This window comes from Cavia porcellus, unplaced genomic scaffold (assembly GCF_034190915.1).
Source record: "Cavia porcellus strain 051 isolate PalLab524CR breed Dunkin Hartley unplaced genomic scaffold, mCavPor4.1 scaffold_25, whole genome shotgun sequence".
Taxonomy (NCBI): Eukaryota; Metazoa; Chordata; class Mammalia; order Rodentia; family Caviidae; genus Cavia; species Cavia porcellus.
This window is the reverse complement of record NW_026947508.1, coordinates 37,037,046-37,055,410: the sequence shown is the minus strand read 5'-3', so window position 1 is coordinate 37,055,410 and position 18,365 is coordinate 37,037,046. Positions and strand designations below refer to the sequence as shown.

Below are 18,365 nucleotides of genomic sequence, written 5' to 3'. Positions count from 1 at the left end.
CTAAATGCTACTCCCCCATACATAGGAGCACCTGGAGAAGCACTGTGACATTAGTTGCGTGTTTCTTTTTATTTTATTTATTTATTTTTTAAGACAAGGTCTCATTATGTAGTCTAGGCTGGCCTTGAACTTGCAGCATATTCCTGTCTCAGCCTCCTGAGACAACATTTTATTTTTTATTATTATTCCTTTATTTGTCTTTTTGAGACAGGGTCTCACTATGCAGTTCAGTCTGGCCTTGAGTTCACTTTGTAGCCCAGGCTGGGCTACAAACCCTGTAATGACCCTGCAATGATCCTTCTGCCTCAACTAAAAACTGAGTACTGTAGTTACAGATGTGTACCACCAAACCTGGCCTACATTTTATTTTGATAGTTACCTGTGCTTGTACCAAAGATCCCACACTCACTGTAGACTTTTACAGTTATTCTGGGTCTGTCTTACTCCTTTACCTTGAGTGCACTGGGACTTGGTAGGCTGTGCACCTTTTTTTACTTACATTTTGTTTTGTGAACCAGTGTGGTGATTTTCCTTTCAGCAGTTTGCTTAGTTCTTCCCCGGTCCCTGTGACATCTGCTAAGTGTGTCCCCTCTAAGCTAGTAAAGCCAAGGGCTGTGTCTGTCATAATGACCAGGAGTCTGTGAAGGAACAGAGAGTTAATGTTTTGGGCTTTATGACCCTTAGTGATTTCTGAGGCCATCACATTTTTGTTTTCCCCAACTGTTTAAAAATGTAAAAAAATTGTTGGTGCCCTGAGTGGGATAGATTTTGGTTCCTGCATGTTATGGCTGGAAACAAGGATTCACTGTGGCCATGTGACTCCGCCCTCCTCTGAGATATAGGCTGGAGGGACTGGGGTGCACTGCTTTAAAGAGGCAGGTGTCCTACAGGCTTTTCCAGAGGGAGCACTTGGCAGCTCCTGATGGAAGACCCTGGTTTAACAACTTTTAAGCTTTGCTAATTCGCTGTTATTTTCTTTCCCATTTCCCTTCAGTGCAACTGAAGAAAATCCATAAAAAGCAAAGGTTTAATATGCTGACCTTTTTTTTTTTTTTTCTTTTTGCATTTTTATGTTTTGTTTTTGAAATAGGGTTTCACTACGCGTTCAGGCTGGCCTTAATTCACTTTGTAGCCCAGGCTAACTCAGCCTCCCAAGTGCTTTTACAGGTGTGTACTACCACGCCTAGCCATGCTAACATTTTTGATGGTTTCTGCCAAGAGAGTGCTTCATCTTGCTGCCTTCGGAGGAGGCAGAGGGTTGAATGTGGCAGCTGCGAGGGGGGCGGAGCAGGCGGAGTTCCCATGTAAGAGGAACAGTAGAGACCATGAGTCAGTCTCCACAGAGTGAGGAGTAAGGCAGGTCTCCCCACAACAACATTCCAGTGTTGAAGGAGTCTTATCAGACCGTCACTTCTACCTGTAGCCTTTATCGCTCCTAGGATCTGGTGTGGACCAGGATTCCTGGCTGAGTGCTCCTGCTCTCAAGGCAGAACCACATATGGTGTGCTTGGTATTGTGTTACATTCTTGTTTCTTCTCCTAGAGACCTCTGAGCAATTGACCCCCGAGGAGGAGGCTGAGGAGACAGAGGCCTGGGCCAAGCTCCTGAGCCAACTGTGGCAGAACCGACCCCCAAACTTTGAGGCTGAAAAGGAATTCAATGAGAGCTTGGCCCAGCAGCCCCCTCACTGTGCTGTCTGTATGATCTTCCAGACGTATCATCAGGTAGGTTCACTTTATCCTGCCTTGACCCAGGACCAGCAGTCACTAGATTTGATTGTGGGTATGTAATTTGTCACTGGTACCCTTAGGTGAAGTACGTGTTTTCCTGGTGTTCTCTGCCTGATGGAAGTTGCTCAGTCTTCAGGCAGATGACCCTGAGTTAGAGATTTTCACTTGAAAATGGTCTGGAGACCATGTGGCTCAGGCTGTTTTGGGCACCAGTGCTAGTCACAATCTTGACTTTTCAGGGCTCTCTGTTTTTCCTAGCATCCTAGTCGGATGTTGTCCCTGCCAGGCAGTGTAGGATTGACCAGTCAGTGTAGAGGACCGTAGTTATTTAAGCACACTCTCACACACTCTGGGTGAAAAGCTAGATCTTGTCATGTTGGCTTCTTTATACCCATTCCGTTGTGGATGTTGCTGGTGGCCAGAAATAACTAGGGTAAGGTGGAAGTAGAGGCCTGGATTGGAGTATTCTGGCGCAATTGAGAAGCAAAAAGTATAAAATGAACAGGTTTATTGAGTTGAGGACGTGGAAAAGAGCACAGAACCCGTGGTGGTTGGGCTGTCTGCCTCGACTGGATACAGAGAAGCACAGAGTTATGAGAGCTATATGATTGCTGATCCGAAGTGGTGCACGGGATGGATAAAGATGACATGTGAGGAACCGATTGGAATTTTTTTTGTGTGCAAACAGCAAGGGGAGGTGCAATCAGGGCTGAAGAAGAAGCAGGAAGTGGTAAGCGTTCCCACTTTGGCCTTCCGTCACGGTGGACCACCGCCATAATTGTATAGTAATTTATACTAGGGTAAGAACCTTTCAGCGACAGGTAGAGAAGCACGGTTGCTGAACTCAGATGTGCCCTTCCCAATCTGGGACACTAAGGGCTTCTCTAGTAGATCAGTTAGGTGCCAGGTGACCAGCTCAGGCTCTGCTGGGACTTGGAAGTAAGCAAGCTATCACACTCTGGAGATTAAAGCAGCATGGCCGCTGTGAGTCTGGCAAGGCCCCAGTTTCATACGTGCTGAAGGATGGAACCTCAGACCAATACTTTTTTTGTTAGTAACTCACAAATTCTTTCTATTGACAGAAAAACAATACCAAAGAACTGTATATGCCGTTGTCAGTGAGGAAAGTGTCTGTTCTGGTTGTTACTTCCAACAGATTAAGTGGGGTGTAGTTTCATGAATGACTGGCACCCCAGTAGTGAAGTTAGTTAGCATGTGCTACCTATATAGAGTTTCACGAATGGCGTAGCCTTAGAGGTTAACATGTTTTTGGGCTCTCCCTCCTTGGAATAGGAATAATGTTGCCATCCAGTGGTAAAGCCAGCTGGTATTTGTAGTCAATATCATTTGCCGAGGGAGGTATGTGGATTTGATGTTCTTCTGGAGGGGCCCCTCAGCCAAAAACCACAGGTGGATCCCAGCCAGGTGACAGTGCTGCAGTCCTGGTGACTTGCTGACACAGAGTCTCAGAGGCAATCAGTGCTGGCCCATTAGCTGCACCTGTTCTGGGTGCTGTCCCTGAGTGAGGCCACCATGTGGTGCAGCACATAGGGGAGCCCACAGTGGCTGCTCCACTGGCAGCATCTCTGCATTTTATTACCATTTGGAGTAGGAAGACTGAAATCCCAGTTGTCTCTTACCTCGCTCCCTCTTCCCAGTTGTCCCCCAGGGGCCTTTGTTTGATGCTGCTGTGAGAAATTGAATTTGAGTCATTAGAGGTAACTTCAATTAGTAGCTCTGGGATAATGGTTATACACTTGGGAGTTGTAGCCATGGTCATATGAGTAAGAGACTCAGCTTTCTGCTGATGGAGCAGGTGGAAAGCTAAGAGCACAGGCGTGGGCTCACTGGTGTGCACTTTTTCTTCTTCCCTTAGGTCGAATTTGGAGGCCTTAGCCAGAACTGCGGAAATGCTTCGGAATTAGCCTCCCAAAAGCAGAGGACTAAGCCATTGATTCCAGAAATGTGTTTCACCTCAACTGGCTGCAGTACAGACATTAACCTGTCTACTCCTTATCTTGAGGAAGATGGTACCAGCATGCTAGTTTCCTGCAAGAAATGCAGTGTCCGTGTTCATGCTAGTGAGTGCTTCTTACCTTTTTCTTTATCTTATTTCAGGAACAGGGTCTGCTCACTGAATGTCCTTGCTGCCTGCTGACCTTTCCTTTCTTTAAGTGCACAGGCTGCTTATAAGTCCTTGGGGAGTTTGTTGTTGGTGATGAGTTTCTGCATGACTCGAAGCATCGGTAGTTTTACCAGTCAATTCTTCCATTGCACAGTTAGAGATAATCCACAGTAGATTAGACTCTGCTATACACTTGGTATTGCAGTTACTAATGAATCTGCAGCTCCTGTCTTTTTTTGTGATTGAGCCCTGGGGACTCTGATCTAGACTTCAGGGCTTTGGTAAGTTTTATTATCGTTGGGAGGAAAGACACGCATAGGCATATCCTGTTCTGACCTCTGGGTTTAATTTGCTCTTCTTGGTGTCTCTTTTAGGTTGCTACGGTGTACCCCCTGCAATGGCTTCTGAAGACTGGATGTGTTCTCGGTGTTCAGCCAATGCCCTAGAGGAAGTAAGTATTGCCACACTCTTTCTGTGATCTCCATGAGACTTCGAATACGTTCAGGGTCAGGATCAGGCTGTTTTAGGCTAGACTTGATGTGCCCAGCAATCTACATAGGGCCCAGTACTAGTGATGTCAGTAATGTGAGAATAAGTCTAACATCACTGAAGAGTAGTTTCTGCCCATTTGCAGCAGGGCATGAATAGACCTGGAAGCTTTGTTCATTTCACTGAGCCAAGACCAAGGTGATTGTCTGTAACACCACTGAAGAGTTAACCATGGGGTTGGAGCCTCAGTATTGGGCTCAGATAGTTGATTTTGCAGATATCTCTTGATCGTCACCCCCAGAGCCTGGCAATAACCTGCCTAGGAAACAGTCAAGGCTCCATAAATCTTCCACTTTATACACAGAGCAGCTTTTGTAACTTGACTTACTGTTGTTAGGAACAATAACAACAAAGAGGATTATTTTAAGCAGATACTTGATGCACTTTGGCCCCAGTGGTCTCTGTATCCTATAGGGGCGTCTCTGCTTTATAAGGCTTATATTTTGAAGCCCTGCCTGTCATTATATTGCTTTCTTAGGTTGAGGTCAGAGCTGTCCACAAGAAATTAATGGAGATTAGATACGGTGTTATTGACTTGATGGTAACTGCTCCCCGCCCCCCCCCCCTTTTTTTTTTGGACAGGACTGTTGTTTATGCTCCTTACGAGGAGGGGCCCTGCAGAGAGCAAATGATGATAGGTGAGTTTTCAGACCCATTTCTTGGAATGCCCCTGCTCAACTCTGACGCAGAGTATAGCAACAGTGTGGGGCCATGACTCTTTTTCCTGAGCACCTGGTGAGGGTTTGGGAAGTGCATTGTGTGGAGTAGGGACAGCATTTTTGGAACTAATTTTAATAGTGGATTGCTGAGGGGAGCCAAGCAGTCCTGGATCTTTCCACTTCTACTTTCCTTTAGTAACATCCTCTCTTGGGAGGAGCTGAGAATGGACTCAGAGAAGGGTATGGACACCTGAGATGGTGGTGCAAGGCCTTTGTGGGCTGGAGGTGGCCATGGGCATTGGGTAGTGAGGACTTTGCTACAGAGGAAACTCCCTAGCCCAGACCTAATGTTTAGAGATAATAGGAGTCCTGCAGCAAGAAAATGAGACACTTGAGAGATCAGCCATGCCACCTATAAATCTACAGAAGATTCTGGGCTTCTCAGCCATTGGGTTGCTCACTTTTATATAGTTGCATCTTTGTTTTTTGTGTCCTGTTTTATTTACTCCTGAGGCAGAAATGTAAGTTGCTGAGGTTTTTCCCCCATGAATACCGGGAAACTTTTTATAGGGTTGTGCATACAGGCAGCGGCATGCAGTGAATGAGTGTCCTGCCTCATGCTTGGCATGCTCTTTCTGATAGATGGCCCTTCTGCTGTCATTTACACTCATTTGAAGGCACTTGGCTGCCATTACTTGAAGTTACTGTGTTCCTCCCAGTTGCAAGATAGGGCTGGTCACAGTCTTCCTTCTTGGAGGTGAGGATTTCTCTGTTGAAGCCTTTCACTGGTCCTTTTAATCCCTGTTCTAACCGCACAGGGCATGACAGCCCCATCAATACGGCTGACCGCTTCCATGTAGCATCAGTGTTATCTGTAGGCCTTCATGTGTCCTGATTTTTCTTTATTTTTTGCAGGTCTGATGTTTGAACTCAGGGCCTTGTACATGTTAGATATATGCTTTAGCACTGTTCCATACCCCTCCCCTGATATTAAGAACTTTTACCAGCTTAGTTTTTATCTTGGTGCATGTCATCTCAAAATGCCCAGAACTTAATTTAATCCTCTGTGGATGTCTGTTGGGCAGACCTCTCATGGAAAGTGCGACTTGGGACAGATCTTAACGTCTGAATCCGCCTTAGATAAAGAGAGCAGAAAAGAGATTGTTTCAGCCTGGGAAAGAGTTCTGAGCAGAGACTAGGGGTTCCACAACACCGGCAAACTTGGTATGGTGAAGCTATTTTCCAGAAGTGCCTGGGTCCTCTGGGAAGAGAACCCTGTGACACTTGAGTTTATTCTCACCTCTGAAACCCACCACAGTCAGGTTCTGGTCCGACTTATTTTGCTACAGTTTTGAGGGAGCAGTGTAAGAAGTGTGATCCTACCTTAACCTGGGACAGTGCGGTGTGATATTTCTGGCTCTCACCTTCCTGGGCTTTGGGAACTTTGTGGAGGAAGTCATTGGTCATTGTGGGTGTGGGAGCCAGTGCTGTTGGAGGTCTATCCTAGAAAGGAAGACAGAGGTGACTGAGACCCTTTTGGCAGGTGGGTCCATGTTTCATGTGCTGTGGCAATTCTGGAAGCAAGATTTGTCAACATTGCAGAGAGAAGTCCAGTGGATGTGAGCAAAATCCCCTTGCCCCGCTTCAAACTGGTAAGTAAGAAGAGATGGGTTTGTGGATGCTTCCTAATTACCTTGTTTTTAGGTCTCCGAGTAGAGGGGGACAGTGTATATCTGCTTGGCCCTAGTTTTGTTCACTTTCTGGTTCTCACTCAAGTCAGATTACTTACTAAGGAGACCCATGATCAGTTGTGAGATTAGAATAGGCTGTATACCCTCATGTTTTAGGGGAGGGTTGGCTCTTTTTAACCTGGCTCAGTGCATTTGGGGAGTCGATCAATAAAAAAGGCTGGAATGTCTTTCCTGGAATCATTCATTGGTTTTCTGCTACTGTGTGTAGAAATGTGTCTTCTGTAAGAAGCGGAGGAAAAGAAACGCTGGCTGCTGTGTGCAGTGTTCCCATGGTCGGTGCCCAACTGCCTTCCACGTGAGCTGTGCCCAGGCTGCTGGAGTGATGATGCAGCCAGATGACTGGCCTTTTGTTGTCTTTATTACCTGCTTTCGGCATAGGATTCCCAGTTTGGAGGTAAGGGAGGGTGCCATTCTGGAATCCTTTTGACAAAGTGAAGACTCTCTTTCTCTGTGCTATCCATTTTTCATGCCAGCACATATTTCCTCAAGTAGTATGCTTGGTGGAGATCCTAATGAGTAAGTCATTAAGAGAAGACCTCAACTGTCTCTACTCCTGCTTTGGATTTCATAATGTAGTGGCACCAAACTGCTTCTGCGTGATTCCTTTGGATTATCTTTATTTGCTTGCTTGTCCACCAGGATAAACTCTTTGAGGGGAGGGCCCATATCTTTCTTTTGAGCAATACTAGAGATTGAACCTGGGGCCTTGCACTGAGCTGTTTCCCAGCCTATTTCTTATTTTAACACAGGCTCTTGCTAAGTTGCCCAGGCTGGGCTCAAAACTTGTGATGCTCTTGCCTCAGCCTCCCAGATTGCTGGGATTACAGGTGTGTACCACCATGCCTGGCTGAGGATCCGTATTTTATTACCCTGGATGTCCTTTTTATTTCATCTGGTGTCAGGGACATAGTAGAAGCTTTGTAAATATGAGAACTACTGGAGAGAACTGACAGTTTGCCATTAACTGATACTCACTAGGGGTTTATGTAGTTCTTTGATGAAGTATAGGGAGATACATGGAATGTGAGGTAGTAGAGTTAGGAAAGAGTCTGGGTCGAAGCTGGCATTTGAAGTGGTTCTTAATAAGAAATTGTAAGCAGAAAAGGCTTGGCTTCAGAAGCACAAGATCAAAGCTTAAAAAATGCACATACAAGACTGGTTCTAGAACCGTAGCAGGGGATCGGAACTGAGAGGAAAGCAGCACTAAATAATGAAGATTGTGCTGCACTTTACTACTCTTCTGTTGGACGACTTTCTTTGGTGTTAAGGTTTTAAAGCATAGGGCCAGGGTTTAGTTCAGCAGTGTTAGTGCCTACCTGGCAAGCGTGACGTTGTGAGTTTAATCCCCGGTCCTCCCTGCGCATGCACGCGCGCGCGCGCACACACACACACACACACAAACAAAAGATTTTAAAGTATGTGTTTGTGTGTGCACATGCATGTGGTATCAGGGATTGAGCCCAAGGCCTTCAGCCTGCTAGGCAATACTCGGCCACTGAGCTATATCCCTAGTCCAGTTTAAAATTTTCACATAGAATCTGGGATTGTTTAGGTTGGCCTTGAACTTAAAAATTCCTGCCTCAGTCCTCTGTGTAGTTAGGATTATACGTATGTGACACCATACCTGGCTTGCAATTTCTGAGACAGGGTTTCACTACTAAGTTTAGGCTGGCCTGGACCTCAGTTAATAGGCCAGTCTGGTTTGAAGTCATGGCAGTCGTATGCCTCAGCCTCACAAGTATTGCAGTAACATGGGTGTACCACCACCACATCCAGCTTGTGTTTAAAATTTTTAAAATTTCCTTTTTATGTATTTTCCTTTTGTATTTCCTTCTTTTGATGGTGGTGGTACTGGGGTATACTAGGGATTAAACCCAGGGCCTTTGTAATGAGCTACATCCCCAGCCCTTTTTATTTTGAGAGGAGGTACTGTTATGTTCTCCAGCTGGATTTGAACTTGAGATACTCCTGCATCAGCCTCCAAAGTGTTGGAATTACAGGTGTGTGCCTCCATGCCCAGTTGAACTATATTTTTAAATTGTGATTCTGGTAATGGCTCTAAGAGTGATTCAGAAATCAGAAATTGAGGCAGTGAAATAATTTAGCCTAAGAGAGAGTAAGTTTTGAAATCGGAATACGTAGGCAAACCTTTGAGGTATGCTGCTCTCTGAGTACTCCAAACTAGGAAGCCCTCGGGTTGCAGTCAGCAGCCACACAAGGTGGGAGGAGGCTCCACCATTGAGTAACAGGCTAATAGAAGAGACTTTCCCCATTGTGGTGAGCACGATAATCAAGGAAGAATGTGTTAGGAGCCAGTCTAGAGGAGAGAGTTTTGCACTCTGCTGTTGAGATCACAGAACAGACCTCAATAGTTGCCTGGATTTTCCTTTTTCATGAAACCATTTTATGATCATAAGAGGTGGTTGTCAGACATATGGGTAGTACCTTAGGGAAATGGAGAAATGTTCAGTGTGAAAACAAAGCTTTGGAGGAATAAAGGTCTAAGTTATGATCAAGGCCCACCTCTGGCAGATAAATTCATTTGGCAATGGAACAGGATTGTTTCATGATTATCAGTAGTTGATATACTTCGTTTGGTAGCTGTAGACTGCTGATGCTGAGAGGTAACTGGGGTATTGCTGAATATTTCTTTGACTGATTTATTGTTTTAAGTATTTTTTTAAGCACCTGCTATGTGACAAGCAGTTCTAGATGTTAGAAGTTGACTAGTGGAAAAGAGAAGAAAGTCCTTGCCCTCATAGAGTATATGTGAGGTGCATATGCTATAGCTGAAAGATACACACAGGAAGCTAGTAGTACACAGTGTATTAGACAGAACTGTGGTGGATAAAGAGGGTAGAGGAGTGGACAGTGAGTAATTTTGTCAGTGATGAATCTTGAGATGTGAGGAGACCAGGGAGCAAATAACTGGGGAAGGCATCTCAGGTAGAATAGCAGTACAAAGGCCCTGGGCTGGGATCTACGTAGCGTGTATATTGAGAACTGTGGCTGGAGTAGAGTACTTGGGCAGGTTATTGGAAGTGTTTGGCCGTGAGCCTAATACATAGTTTCTGATACCATTGCATCAAGGAGTTCATAAGGAGTAATCTGAATTGAGGGCACCATAGATAGCAGGGCCCTTATAATGGGAAGTAGGTTGTTGCAGATAGCTGAGAACATTCATCAAACTTCAGTCTCTGTGTCCTGTCCCTGAGGGTAGGGCTAGTGCTCAGCTTAGAGTGTAGCAATGCTTGGGGCCAAGGCCTCTGGTCCCATGAGTCTACTCTGAGACTCTGATAGGTAAGAGTAAGCCATGTACATTGTGGGTACGATTTGGTTGGGTCCAGGGAAGTCACAGGGTATATTTATGCAGAAGGACCAGTTCCGGGTTAGAAGCTCAGGGGAAGTGAAATTTATGTAGGCGAATATGACACTGGCTGGGATGTGGGTATGTGGAAAGAAATGATTCAGCTCCTGTTTCTTCTCTCCTTGTTAGCTTTTTATTCTGACGCTTATCTTCTTTGGATAAAGGGGAATGCATTGATTTTGGTTCTTGTTTGCCAGACCCATGAGTACAATGTGTAAATAACCCAAGCCTCTGTTTCTTTCAGCGTGCCAAAGGGGCCTTGCAGAGTATTACTGCTGGCCAGAAGGTCATTAGCAAACATAAGAATGGGCGCTTCTACCAGTGTGAAGTGGTCAGGCTCACCACTGAGACCTTCTATGAAGTCAATTTTGATGATGGCTCCTTCAGTGACAATCTGTATCCTGAGGACATAGTGGTAATGTCTGCAAGCAGCTTCTCTGGCAGTTTGGGACTTAGGAGTTTCTAGGCCTAGTTGGTAGACTGCCTGTGGGTATGCTTGCCTTTATTAATAGGTCCTGTGAGTTCTTTAATTTTCCCTAAAAGACATTTATACTGGTTTTTCCTTGCAAGGAAAACTGTGCTAATGGGTTACTGTGCTCCCCCTAAAATTTCATGGGAATCAGTATTTTCTCCAGTTCTCTAAACTACACATGTTTTGGCCAGACTATCCTGAAGGCACCTAATAGAGTGGAAAAAGCCCATTCTTTAGTATCAAATTGTGCACGTTTTGCTGTTCCAAAAGATGTATGACTTTTACAGAACTATCCAGCTATTTTTTCTACCATGCCATCTTAGCAGATGTAGAATCTGCTCTTTGCTATTTACAGTTGAGGGCTTTGGGGCTAAGGAAAAACTGGTGGGAACCTCGCTAGGCCATCTTCTTCCAGGCCTGTCATTTCATTCAACCATCACTGATTGTGCACCACACCTTAAGCTGGGATATAGTTGAACAGTCATTTTAAAGTATCCTTTTCTAGGAGTAAAGGTTCTAATGTATTGTGCCATGACCCATCGTAGGTAACTACTTTTTGTAACTTGCCTGTGTTTTAAAAACACCGTTCTTAAATTCTGAGTAAATTTCTAGCATTTCTTTATGAAGAGTTGTAGAAAACAGGTGAGTGGATGTGAAGATCACTGATTTTGGCACTTAGCTCCTATGCTTACTGAGTTTGCTAAATTCATTATGCCTGTTCATTTTGTCACCTAGAATCAAGATAAGAGATACAGGGTAGACTCTGATTTGCAAATAACCTTTCAGCCCAGAGTAAGTAGTCTATAGGAATGTCAAAGCGGAAGCATAATCTATAACTTATTTTTCCCTGAGTAGATGTCAGTTACCATTGTGCTGAAGTGGACCTTTCATTGTCCTTTTTTCTTTCTTCAGAGCCAGGACTGTCTCCAGTTGGGTCCTCCTGCTGAAGGAGAAGTGGTCCAAGTGAGATGAACAGATGGCCAAGTCTATGGAGCTAAATTTGTGGCTTCTCACCCCATCCAAATGTACCAGGTAGTCAAAGGTTCCTGTTAGGAGTGCGTGATAGTCAATTCATTCAGTGTTGTCTCTTGGGTCAGGTGATTCTCTGCTTTTCAAAGAACTACTATAGGTTGGTAATAAACTTTGTAGAGCTAGCTCTGTCCTACATCTAGTTTCCTAGTGTGCGGAAGTGGCAGTCCTTATTACTTCAGTGCTGTAGTGATTTCCTTTGGATGAAGAAAACTGCTATTTTCATGGGGTAGACAAGGGAAACTCCAAGGTACCCTAGCCCAAAGGTCTTTGTGTCACTGGCAGGTGGAGTTTGAGGATGGCTCACAGCTTGTGGTTAAGAGAGATGATGTGTATACACTGGATGAAGAGCTTCCCAAAAGAGTCAAGTCTAGACTGGTGAGTGTGTTTTGTGTGCCATTGGATCCCAGGAGCAGGAGGGAACAGAGCTGGGGCATGTCACTTTTTCTCCCTTGGGAGAGTTGGCTATAAAGTTATTTGGTTTCCCTGTTCTTCTGCAGTCAGTGGCCTCAGACATGCGCTTCAATGAGATTTTCACGGAAAAAGAGGTGAAGCAAGAAAAGAAACGGCAGCGGGTCATCAACTCTAGATACCGGGAAGATTATATAGAGCCTGCACTGTACCGGGCCATCATGGAGTAGGTGCTTCCAGCGTCCAGCAGGTTCCCAGCCATGGAGGCGAGAGCGCTCTGGTGTTCCACAGCACAGCAGACACACAGAACTCTGAAGTCTCTAAAAGTGAAGTTGTAAAAAGAAAAGGAATGAAATCTTCGACCCCATCACCTTCTTAATCCGCCCTCTTCACATTCTGCCCTAGTGAAAGGACAAGCCATTTTGGGACATGTGGCAGCAGCTGCTGATCTCTCAGCTGAGAGGCTGAGCACTGGAATGCTGTGGCTGTACTGACCCAGGTTCCAAAAGGAGTCAACTGTGCCAGTTGGGCAGATTGCCCTGCTCCTGGCCTAGGACTTCGTTTCCTACCAATTAATCACCACCCTCTAGGCAGAGGTGCTGGTACTTTCCCGATTCCTTTTGTATTTATATGTGTGTGTGTGCTCGAGTGTGTGCGTGTGTGTGGGCGTGTGTGTGTGGTCTGGATCAGCTTCTGCAAGCCCCTGGCCTTTACTTTCTTCCTTGCCTATGCAGGGCAAACAAAATGTGAAATTCTGTTCTCGGCTAAGCTGAGTAAAGGCCCCTGGGAGTTGGCTGGAGGTGGATGTGACATCTGTCTAGGCCTGGAATGGCCCCAAGAGAATGCTGGCAGAGCTGCAGTATTGAGATGCTAAGGAGTTGATGCCATCTCTTTGTCCTCCTTTGAAGGAGAACATAGGGGTAACATGGTCATGTTACCCACAACATTCTAGGGGACAGAGCTTCAGTGGCACAGTATTAGAGGGTGTGGGTGGGGAATACCCTCAAGGGAGGACTTTAATGATGGAAGCAGGCAGAGTCTGGTGGGTGAATCTGTTAAAAGAAAATTGCAATCATGCAAGGGCAGGGAGGGTTAGGATGAACTGGGGCCACTGGAGGCCAAGGGCAATTATAGGTATGCCCTTGGTCTGGGGGGTGGGTGGGAGGGGCTTGATTTCAGGGTGGGGGGGTGGGATAAGGGAGCAATACTGAGGGGGTTAAACAGGTTTTTGCTCCTCACAAATTTGTTTGCCTGGGCCCGGGATTGGAGGGGGGTCACAATTATTCCCTATGTATACAAGAAACAAATTTATAATTCCCCTTTTTTTGTTACGTATGAACGCTATAAACCAAATTATTTTGAAAACTGGTGCATCACCTTGTCCTTAGCAATAAAGTATGTTGAGCAGACGATTGGTTGTGTCTGCCCCAAGGAGCCCACAGGGCCCAGGGTCAGGCAGGGGTGTATCCAGAGTCATAGGCTCTGGAGAGGGCTACTATGTATCTTAAGAATCAGTCAGGCCTAGAAAGAGACAAAGTATGGTGAGTTATGAAAGAAGGGCCCTTCTGGCTAGGATCACCTTTTTGCTTCCCCGGTTTTATAGATGGCCAAGAGAAGGTAATGGGAAGGACCAAACCACTCTGAGTCATCTCAACATTGAACTCTCACTTCCATTCTATCTGATTTATCTTTACTGAGCTATGTCTATGCGAGCTTCCACACACATTATGGAACTAATTGAAAGGAAAGAAAGTGTTAGTGCTTGAAGACCAAGCAACTTATCCCCCAGTGATGTCCTAAAGCTGCTTGCTGAGCTACCTGTGGTTCCTTAAGAAGCCTGCCTATTGGGTCTCTGAGGGCTGAGTAGTTGAGTGTAGGGGTGCTTTGGGATAGAGAGGAGCAGTGGCTGCAGGATTAGAAGAGGCTTGGGTCAGCTCACTCAGTACTTTGTGTTCCTGGGCTTTGGGAGGTGGTTGCCACTTGGTACAAACTGAGGGGAATGGAGGAGCAAAAGATTTCAGATATGCTGTTTTTAACACTACTTGGGCCAAGAAAAGAAAGTTGACACTTATGTGGGATTTGGGGGCTTCTGGTGAGGTCGGGCAAGGCCAGGACTTACTGGTTTGATGACTGGGTCCCAGGCCTCTCCACTGGCCTTATTATAGCCTACAGCCTTGCTTTAGAACCTACAGGGCAGGCTGCCTGATCGAATCCCAACTGAGACATTTTATTTTTTGACGAGGTATCGCTGTGTAATTAAGAGTGGTCTTGCCTTGAACTGCTGTACTCCTGCCTTAGCCTCCGGAGCGCTGGGATTACAGGTTTGTGCCGCTGTGACTCTCCCGCTGTGCGGCAGAGACTTTTAAGCCAGCCATTTTTCTAAAAAGGTTGCAATTTTAACTTGTGGCAGTGTAATGTCCTTTAGGAGACCCAAGCTCAAAGAGGTGAGTGATAGGGCTTTCCAACTCACAAAACGCTGTCGGGACTGGGTACAGGACCTGAACATCCTACAAGCCTGCTGCTCTATTACTGAGTCACACGGTCATCCTTGTCCTGTGGTTCCCTCTCGCTGCCAGTACAGTCAGGCCCAAACAAAGGCCGCATCTTAGGCGAGTTCCCCCCAAAATATGTTTGCCAAGGTTAACAGCCTTCCTCTAATAGGGTGAGGTCTTAGGGTTGGTATCCAAAAGTGGCAGAAATCCATCCTTAAATTGTATCAGTGTATCACCAGGACTCAGTTGCTGGAATGAGGGAAGCAGAGTAGGAGAGAGAAGAGGACTCTGGAATTGCAAAATTAAGCAGTTGAGCAGGGTTAACTAGTGCACCCACCGAGTATCGAGGTTCTAAGTTGGTGACAGACGCCGGCGGCCTGGATGCCCATACCCTCGTACCCCGCGGGACTGCGCAGACACGTTAAAAGTCCGGAAATCCGGAGCCCTGGGCCTCAGCGGCCCGGTTGGCTCTCCCGCCTTGAGGACTAGGAGGGGCGTATACCGGCGGGGAATCACCGTGGCCAATCTACATTTCTGTGCCCCAAGTTTCGACAAGGAGCTCGCGAAGACGCTGGGTCCTCGGGAAGGCCTGAGCGCCCTTCCTGCTTTGCAATCGGCGGGAAGCTTCCTGGGCCGAGGGGACGGGAGCTGGGTGAAGGAGCAGCACTTGTACCTCTTGCGGCACATCCTCGGCGCGCCCGGAGGAGGCCAGGCGGAGAGCTCCGGGCTCCAGCGCCTTTTTGGGCCGTCCGCCTCCATGCCCGCCCTAACTGCGGCGCAGCCCACATTGGCTACCCCAGCGGCCCGTCCGGCCCCCGCACGCCTATTGGCGGCCGAGGCCCGACCCCCGACGAGGGCTCCGAGGCGGAGAGCCGGATTGGTGGTCCCATCGTCCCGGGTCGCAGTCGCACGCTCCGCCCGCCGCTGCGTCCCCACTATGGCGGCGCCCATACAGTCCAGCGCTTCGTGGGCGCCAGCCGGGGTTCCCCGCGGCTGTGGCCGCTGCCTGCGCCTTCCTCCCTCGCTTGGGGCTGGGCGCTGCCTCTCCCCGGCCTGCCTCTCGGCTGCGGTAAGCACTTGTCCCGTGCGCTTATGGGCGCGACTGGGATCGCGGATGAGGGCTTGTCGCCTCGCCCCTCCCCCAGGCCGGGTCTGGGGATGGACCGACGCCGAGCCCGCGCTCCTGTGCCGAGAGCGACCTGGCGGCGTGGCCCAGGGGTCGGCCTGGGTTTTGCACGACCTCGTGGTGTGGGGCATCTAGGCCTAGGAGCAAGGCCGGCCAGGCGGGGGCCAAGCAGTCCGAGCTTGCCCGCTTGCGGGATCTCGCGGCGCCGCGACCCTTGGCGCAGAGGAAGGACGCAGTCCTTCGGGCATTGCTGTGGGAAGACGGACAAGTTTAGGGAGTCAGCCTTGCGAGCTTAGCGGCTGTCATTGCTTACTGCTCTGTCAGGAGCTAGGTCTTCAGAGGCGACAGGGGGCAGTTTGATTGCCAAGTACTCTTCCTTTCTATCTGGAGCTTTCTTCTCATTGTCTTCTCGGCGATCTGGTTTGCAAGAGTAAACATGTTCGGGAAGAGATTGCGTTTGGTTAGGAGACTGCGTGTTTAGTATGTTGAATTCCTTTTTTACACCGGTACCCGTTTTTCTCATTCTGTTTTTTGTTTTTGTCACATAGGAGGGAGGGATCAATGAAGTCAGCTGTTGTCTCAGGAAATAAAGAATATTTACAGATTGTTCTGTGACACGACACTTCTTTGTGTGTGTGTGTGTGTGAGAGAGAGAGAGAGAGAGAGAGAGAGAGAGAGATGGGATCAAAACCAGGACCTCAAACATAACGTGGCAAGCACTCTCCCACTGAGATACACGCTCAGCCCAATTTCAGTATTTTGAGTTCTATAATGTTGGACATGAAGGATAAAAGAAACACTAAGTTACTGAAAGTAAGTCTTCATGACAATTTAGATTGTTTCTAAGTCAGAATCACTTTGGAATGATGATCACTGAACTGTTTGATATGCCTTTAAGTCAGCAGTGAGGGAATTGAAAGAAAGCTGTTACAGAAGTTGGTGACCCAATGGTAGCTTCAAATAATCTCTTGAAGTACTAATTGAAGTGGGTTCGTTAGTGGTGTAGGAATCTAAGCAGCCAAATTGATAAATTTGGAATTGTATTAGCTGTGCTCAGCTGGAGCCCTGTTTTAGAGTCCAAACGAATGGCACCGAACTAAAAGGTTACAGGGCTTTTGAAACAAAAAAAATCCTGTTGGAAACAATTTAGCTAGAATATTACATTAATTTTTAATTGACACCTGTGTCCTGCTTCTTTGTTGAGCAGGTTAATTTTTCTCTTGTGAATGCAGCTCATTCTGCTTTTCTCATGGGACTTGTACCCTGAATAATTTTTCCATTCTTCTCTGTCAAATATAGGGCACAAGATGGCGTTAGTTATGGCAACCCACAACACTAATAACTCAAGTATAGTTTGAATTAAGTGGTGAATTTCTTAAGACTTAATGTCTAACTGTGGCTTAACAGAACAGTGGTTATGGAACAAGACTCACGTGAGTCTAGATTGCCTTGCTTAACCAAGTGTCTATTTTTATTTGTTTTGAGAGAGGGTCTCACTATGTAGTTCAGGCTGGCATTGAACTCACTATGTGACCCAGACTGGCCTTGAACTCATAGCAGTCCTCCTGCCTCAGCCTCCTGAGTGCTGGGATAGCAGATGTGTGGCACCATGCCTAGCTCCCTCAAGTGTCTGTTGAGTGCATATTTTGTGCAAAGTGTTGTGGAAGGGAACTGAAAGACATTTAAGATATGAAATTTATTCTGCTGGGCCTGTAATAGAGTAGAGAGCATAAAGGACACATATGAAAATGTGATAATGGTAATGATATGGTCTCTAGAATTCTAGTACAGTAAGAACTATAGAAATCAAGAAAAAGGGAAACTTATCCATTTGAGGAAGGCTTCACAGGGGAGCTAAAGCTTGAGTTGGGGCCCAAGAGTGTGTCTGGCCTGTCTGGAAGAAGATAAATGAGCTGATAGAAAGTGTGGATGGTAAAGGTAGCAGGGGGAACTTGAAATGTACCTGGCTGGTTCCAGGGATTCTTTCGGAAGAAAGTGGGAGATGAGGTCGTACAGAAAGTGAGTGAGTGGATAGGATCAAGCCGAGGTACCTTTGCCCCAGGAGAGAACATAGTTAACGTTAACTGATACTCTTCAAGTGAAGACAGAACTAAGCATCAGGAAAGAGACTCAACAATACTTTGCCACTGTCATTTTCTGATTAGCCTCAGATATTTGGGATAATAGTTCTCAGCCATCACAGACTGGCACCTCGGGTTCCTTTTTACTTTGCTTTTTAATTCCTGTGTGCAGTTGCTTGCCAGGACGTGTTGATCCTACATCCACTTTTCTCTCCATTCCTGATGTCATCACACTGCTTTGGGCCATTGATAAAACTTCCGGGAGTTGACCCAGAACACTCCTCTCTTGCAGGATTGTTTTCTTTCCTCCCACTTGCCAGGTGTGCTGCCATCTCTTCCAGGTGCGTCACTTCTGCCAAGACTTTTAGTGGTTCTGGGTATGTTGAACTAGCCATAGAACAGCTGGCATGAAAGTATGGGCAAATGTTTTTATTGGCCACACCTTCAGATTTTACTGTTCTTTCCTGATTATTTGAACTGCTTGCTCTTTGTGCTTTACTGTTTGTACTTATCTTGGCTTTTTCTACCTTAAGTGACCCTCTTGAATTATTCTTACATATGTTTAGGGCTGTT

At 46.5% G+C, this 18,365-nt stretch overlaps 3 protein-coding genes across 9 annotated transcripts in view; 2 read left to right on the top strand and 1 right to left on the bottom strand.

The window, feature by feature from the left end:
- The window catches only part of LOC100721657 (lysine-specific demethylase 4A-like), a 42,473-nt gene extending 29,581 nt beyond the window's left edge, over window positions 1-12,892 (top strand). Inside the window, exons 10-19 of one of the 2 annotated variants that reach the window (XM_063236288.1) lie at window positions 1,543-1,724; window positions 3,607-3,811; window positions 4,230-4,306; window positions 4,987-5,042; window positions 6,607-6,715; window positions 7,023-7,208; window positions 10,426-10,596; window positions 11,566-11,685; window positions 11,968-12,060; window positions 12,183-12,892. In XM_063236288.1, the coding sequence (XP_063092358.1) occupies window positions 1,543-1,724; window positions 3,607-3,811; window positions 4,230-4,306; window positions 4,987-5,042; window positions 6,607-6,715; window positions 7,023-7,208; window positions 10,426-10,596; window positions 11,566-11,625 (1,046 nt within the window). In that variant the 3' untranslated portion in view covers window positions 11,626-11,685; window positions 11,968-12,060; window positions 12,183-12,892. Of the gene's footprint in view, window positions 1-1,542; window positions 1,725-3,606; window positions 3,812-4,229; window positions 4,307-4,986; window positions 5,043-6,606; window positions 6,716-7,022; window positions 7,209-10,425; window positions 11,686-11,967; window positions 12,061-12,182 lie in introns of both variants that reach the window. The other variant, XM_063236289.1, reaches the window with a different exon arrangement.
- Window positions 7,419-16,317, bottom strand: LOC134473040 (uncharacterized). Of its 2 annotated transcripts, none has more exons than XM_063236295.1 (2): window positions 14,923-16,317; window positions 7,419-12,413 (listed from the first exon to the last, which is right to left on the bottom strand). In XM_063236295.1, the coding sequence occupies exon 1, from the start codon at window positions 15,840-15,842 to the stop codon at window positions 14,937-14,939; it is 906 nt and encodes a 301-aa protein (XP_063092365.1). In that variant the 5' UTR covers window positions 15,843-16,317; the 3' UTR covers window positions 7,419-12,413; window positions 14,923-14,936. The 2 variants fall into 2 exon arrangements, with proteins under 2 accessions (XP_063092365.1, XP_063092366.1); XM_063236296.1 differs by having other exon boundaries at window positions 15,259-16,317.
- St3gal3 (ST3 beta-galactoside alpha-2,3-sialyltransferase 3) overlaps window positions 15,509-18,365 on the top strand; it is a 248,703-nt gene continuing 245,846 nt past the window's right edge. For all 5 annotated transcript variants that reach the window (XM_063236294.1, XM_063236292.1, XM_063236293.1 and 2 more), the window contains exon 1: window positions 15,509-15,654. The gene's annotated coding sequence lies outside the window, so the exon portion shown is untranslated. The remainder of the gene's footprint in view (window positions 15,655-18,365) is intronic.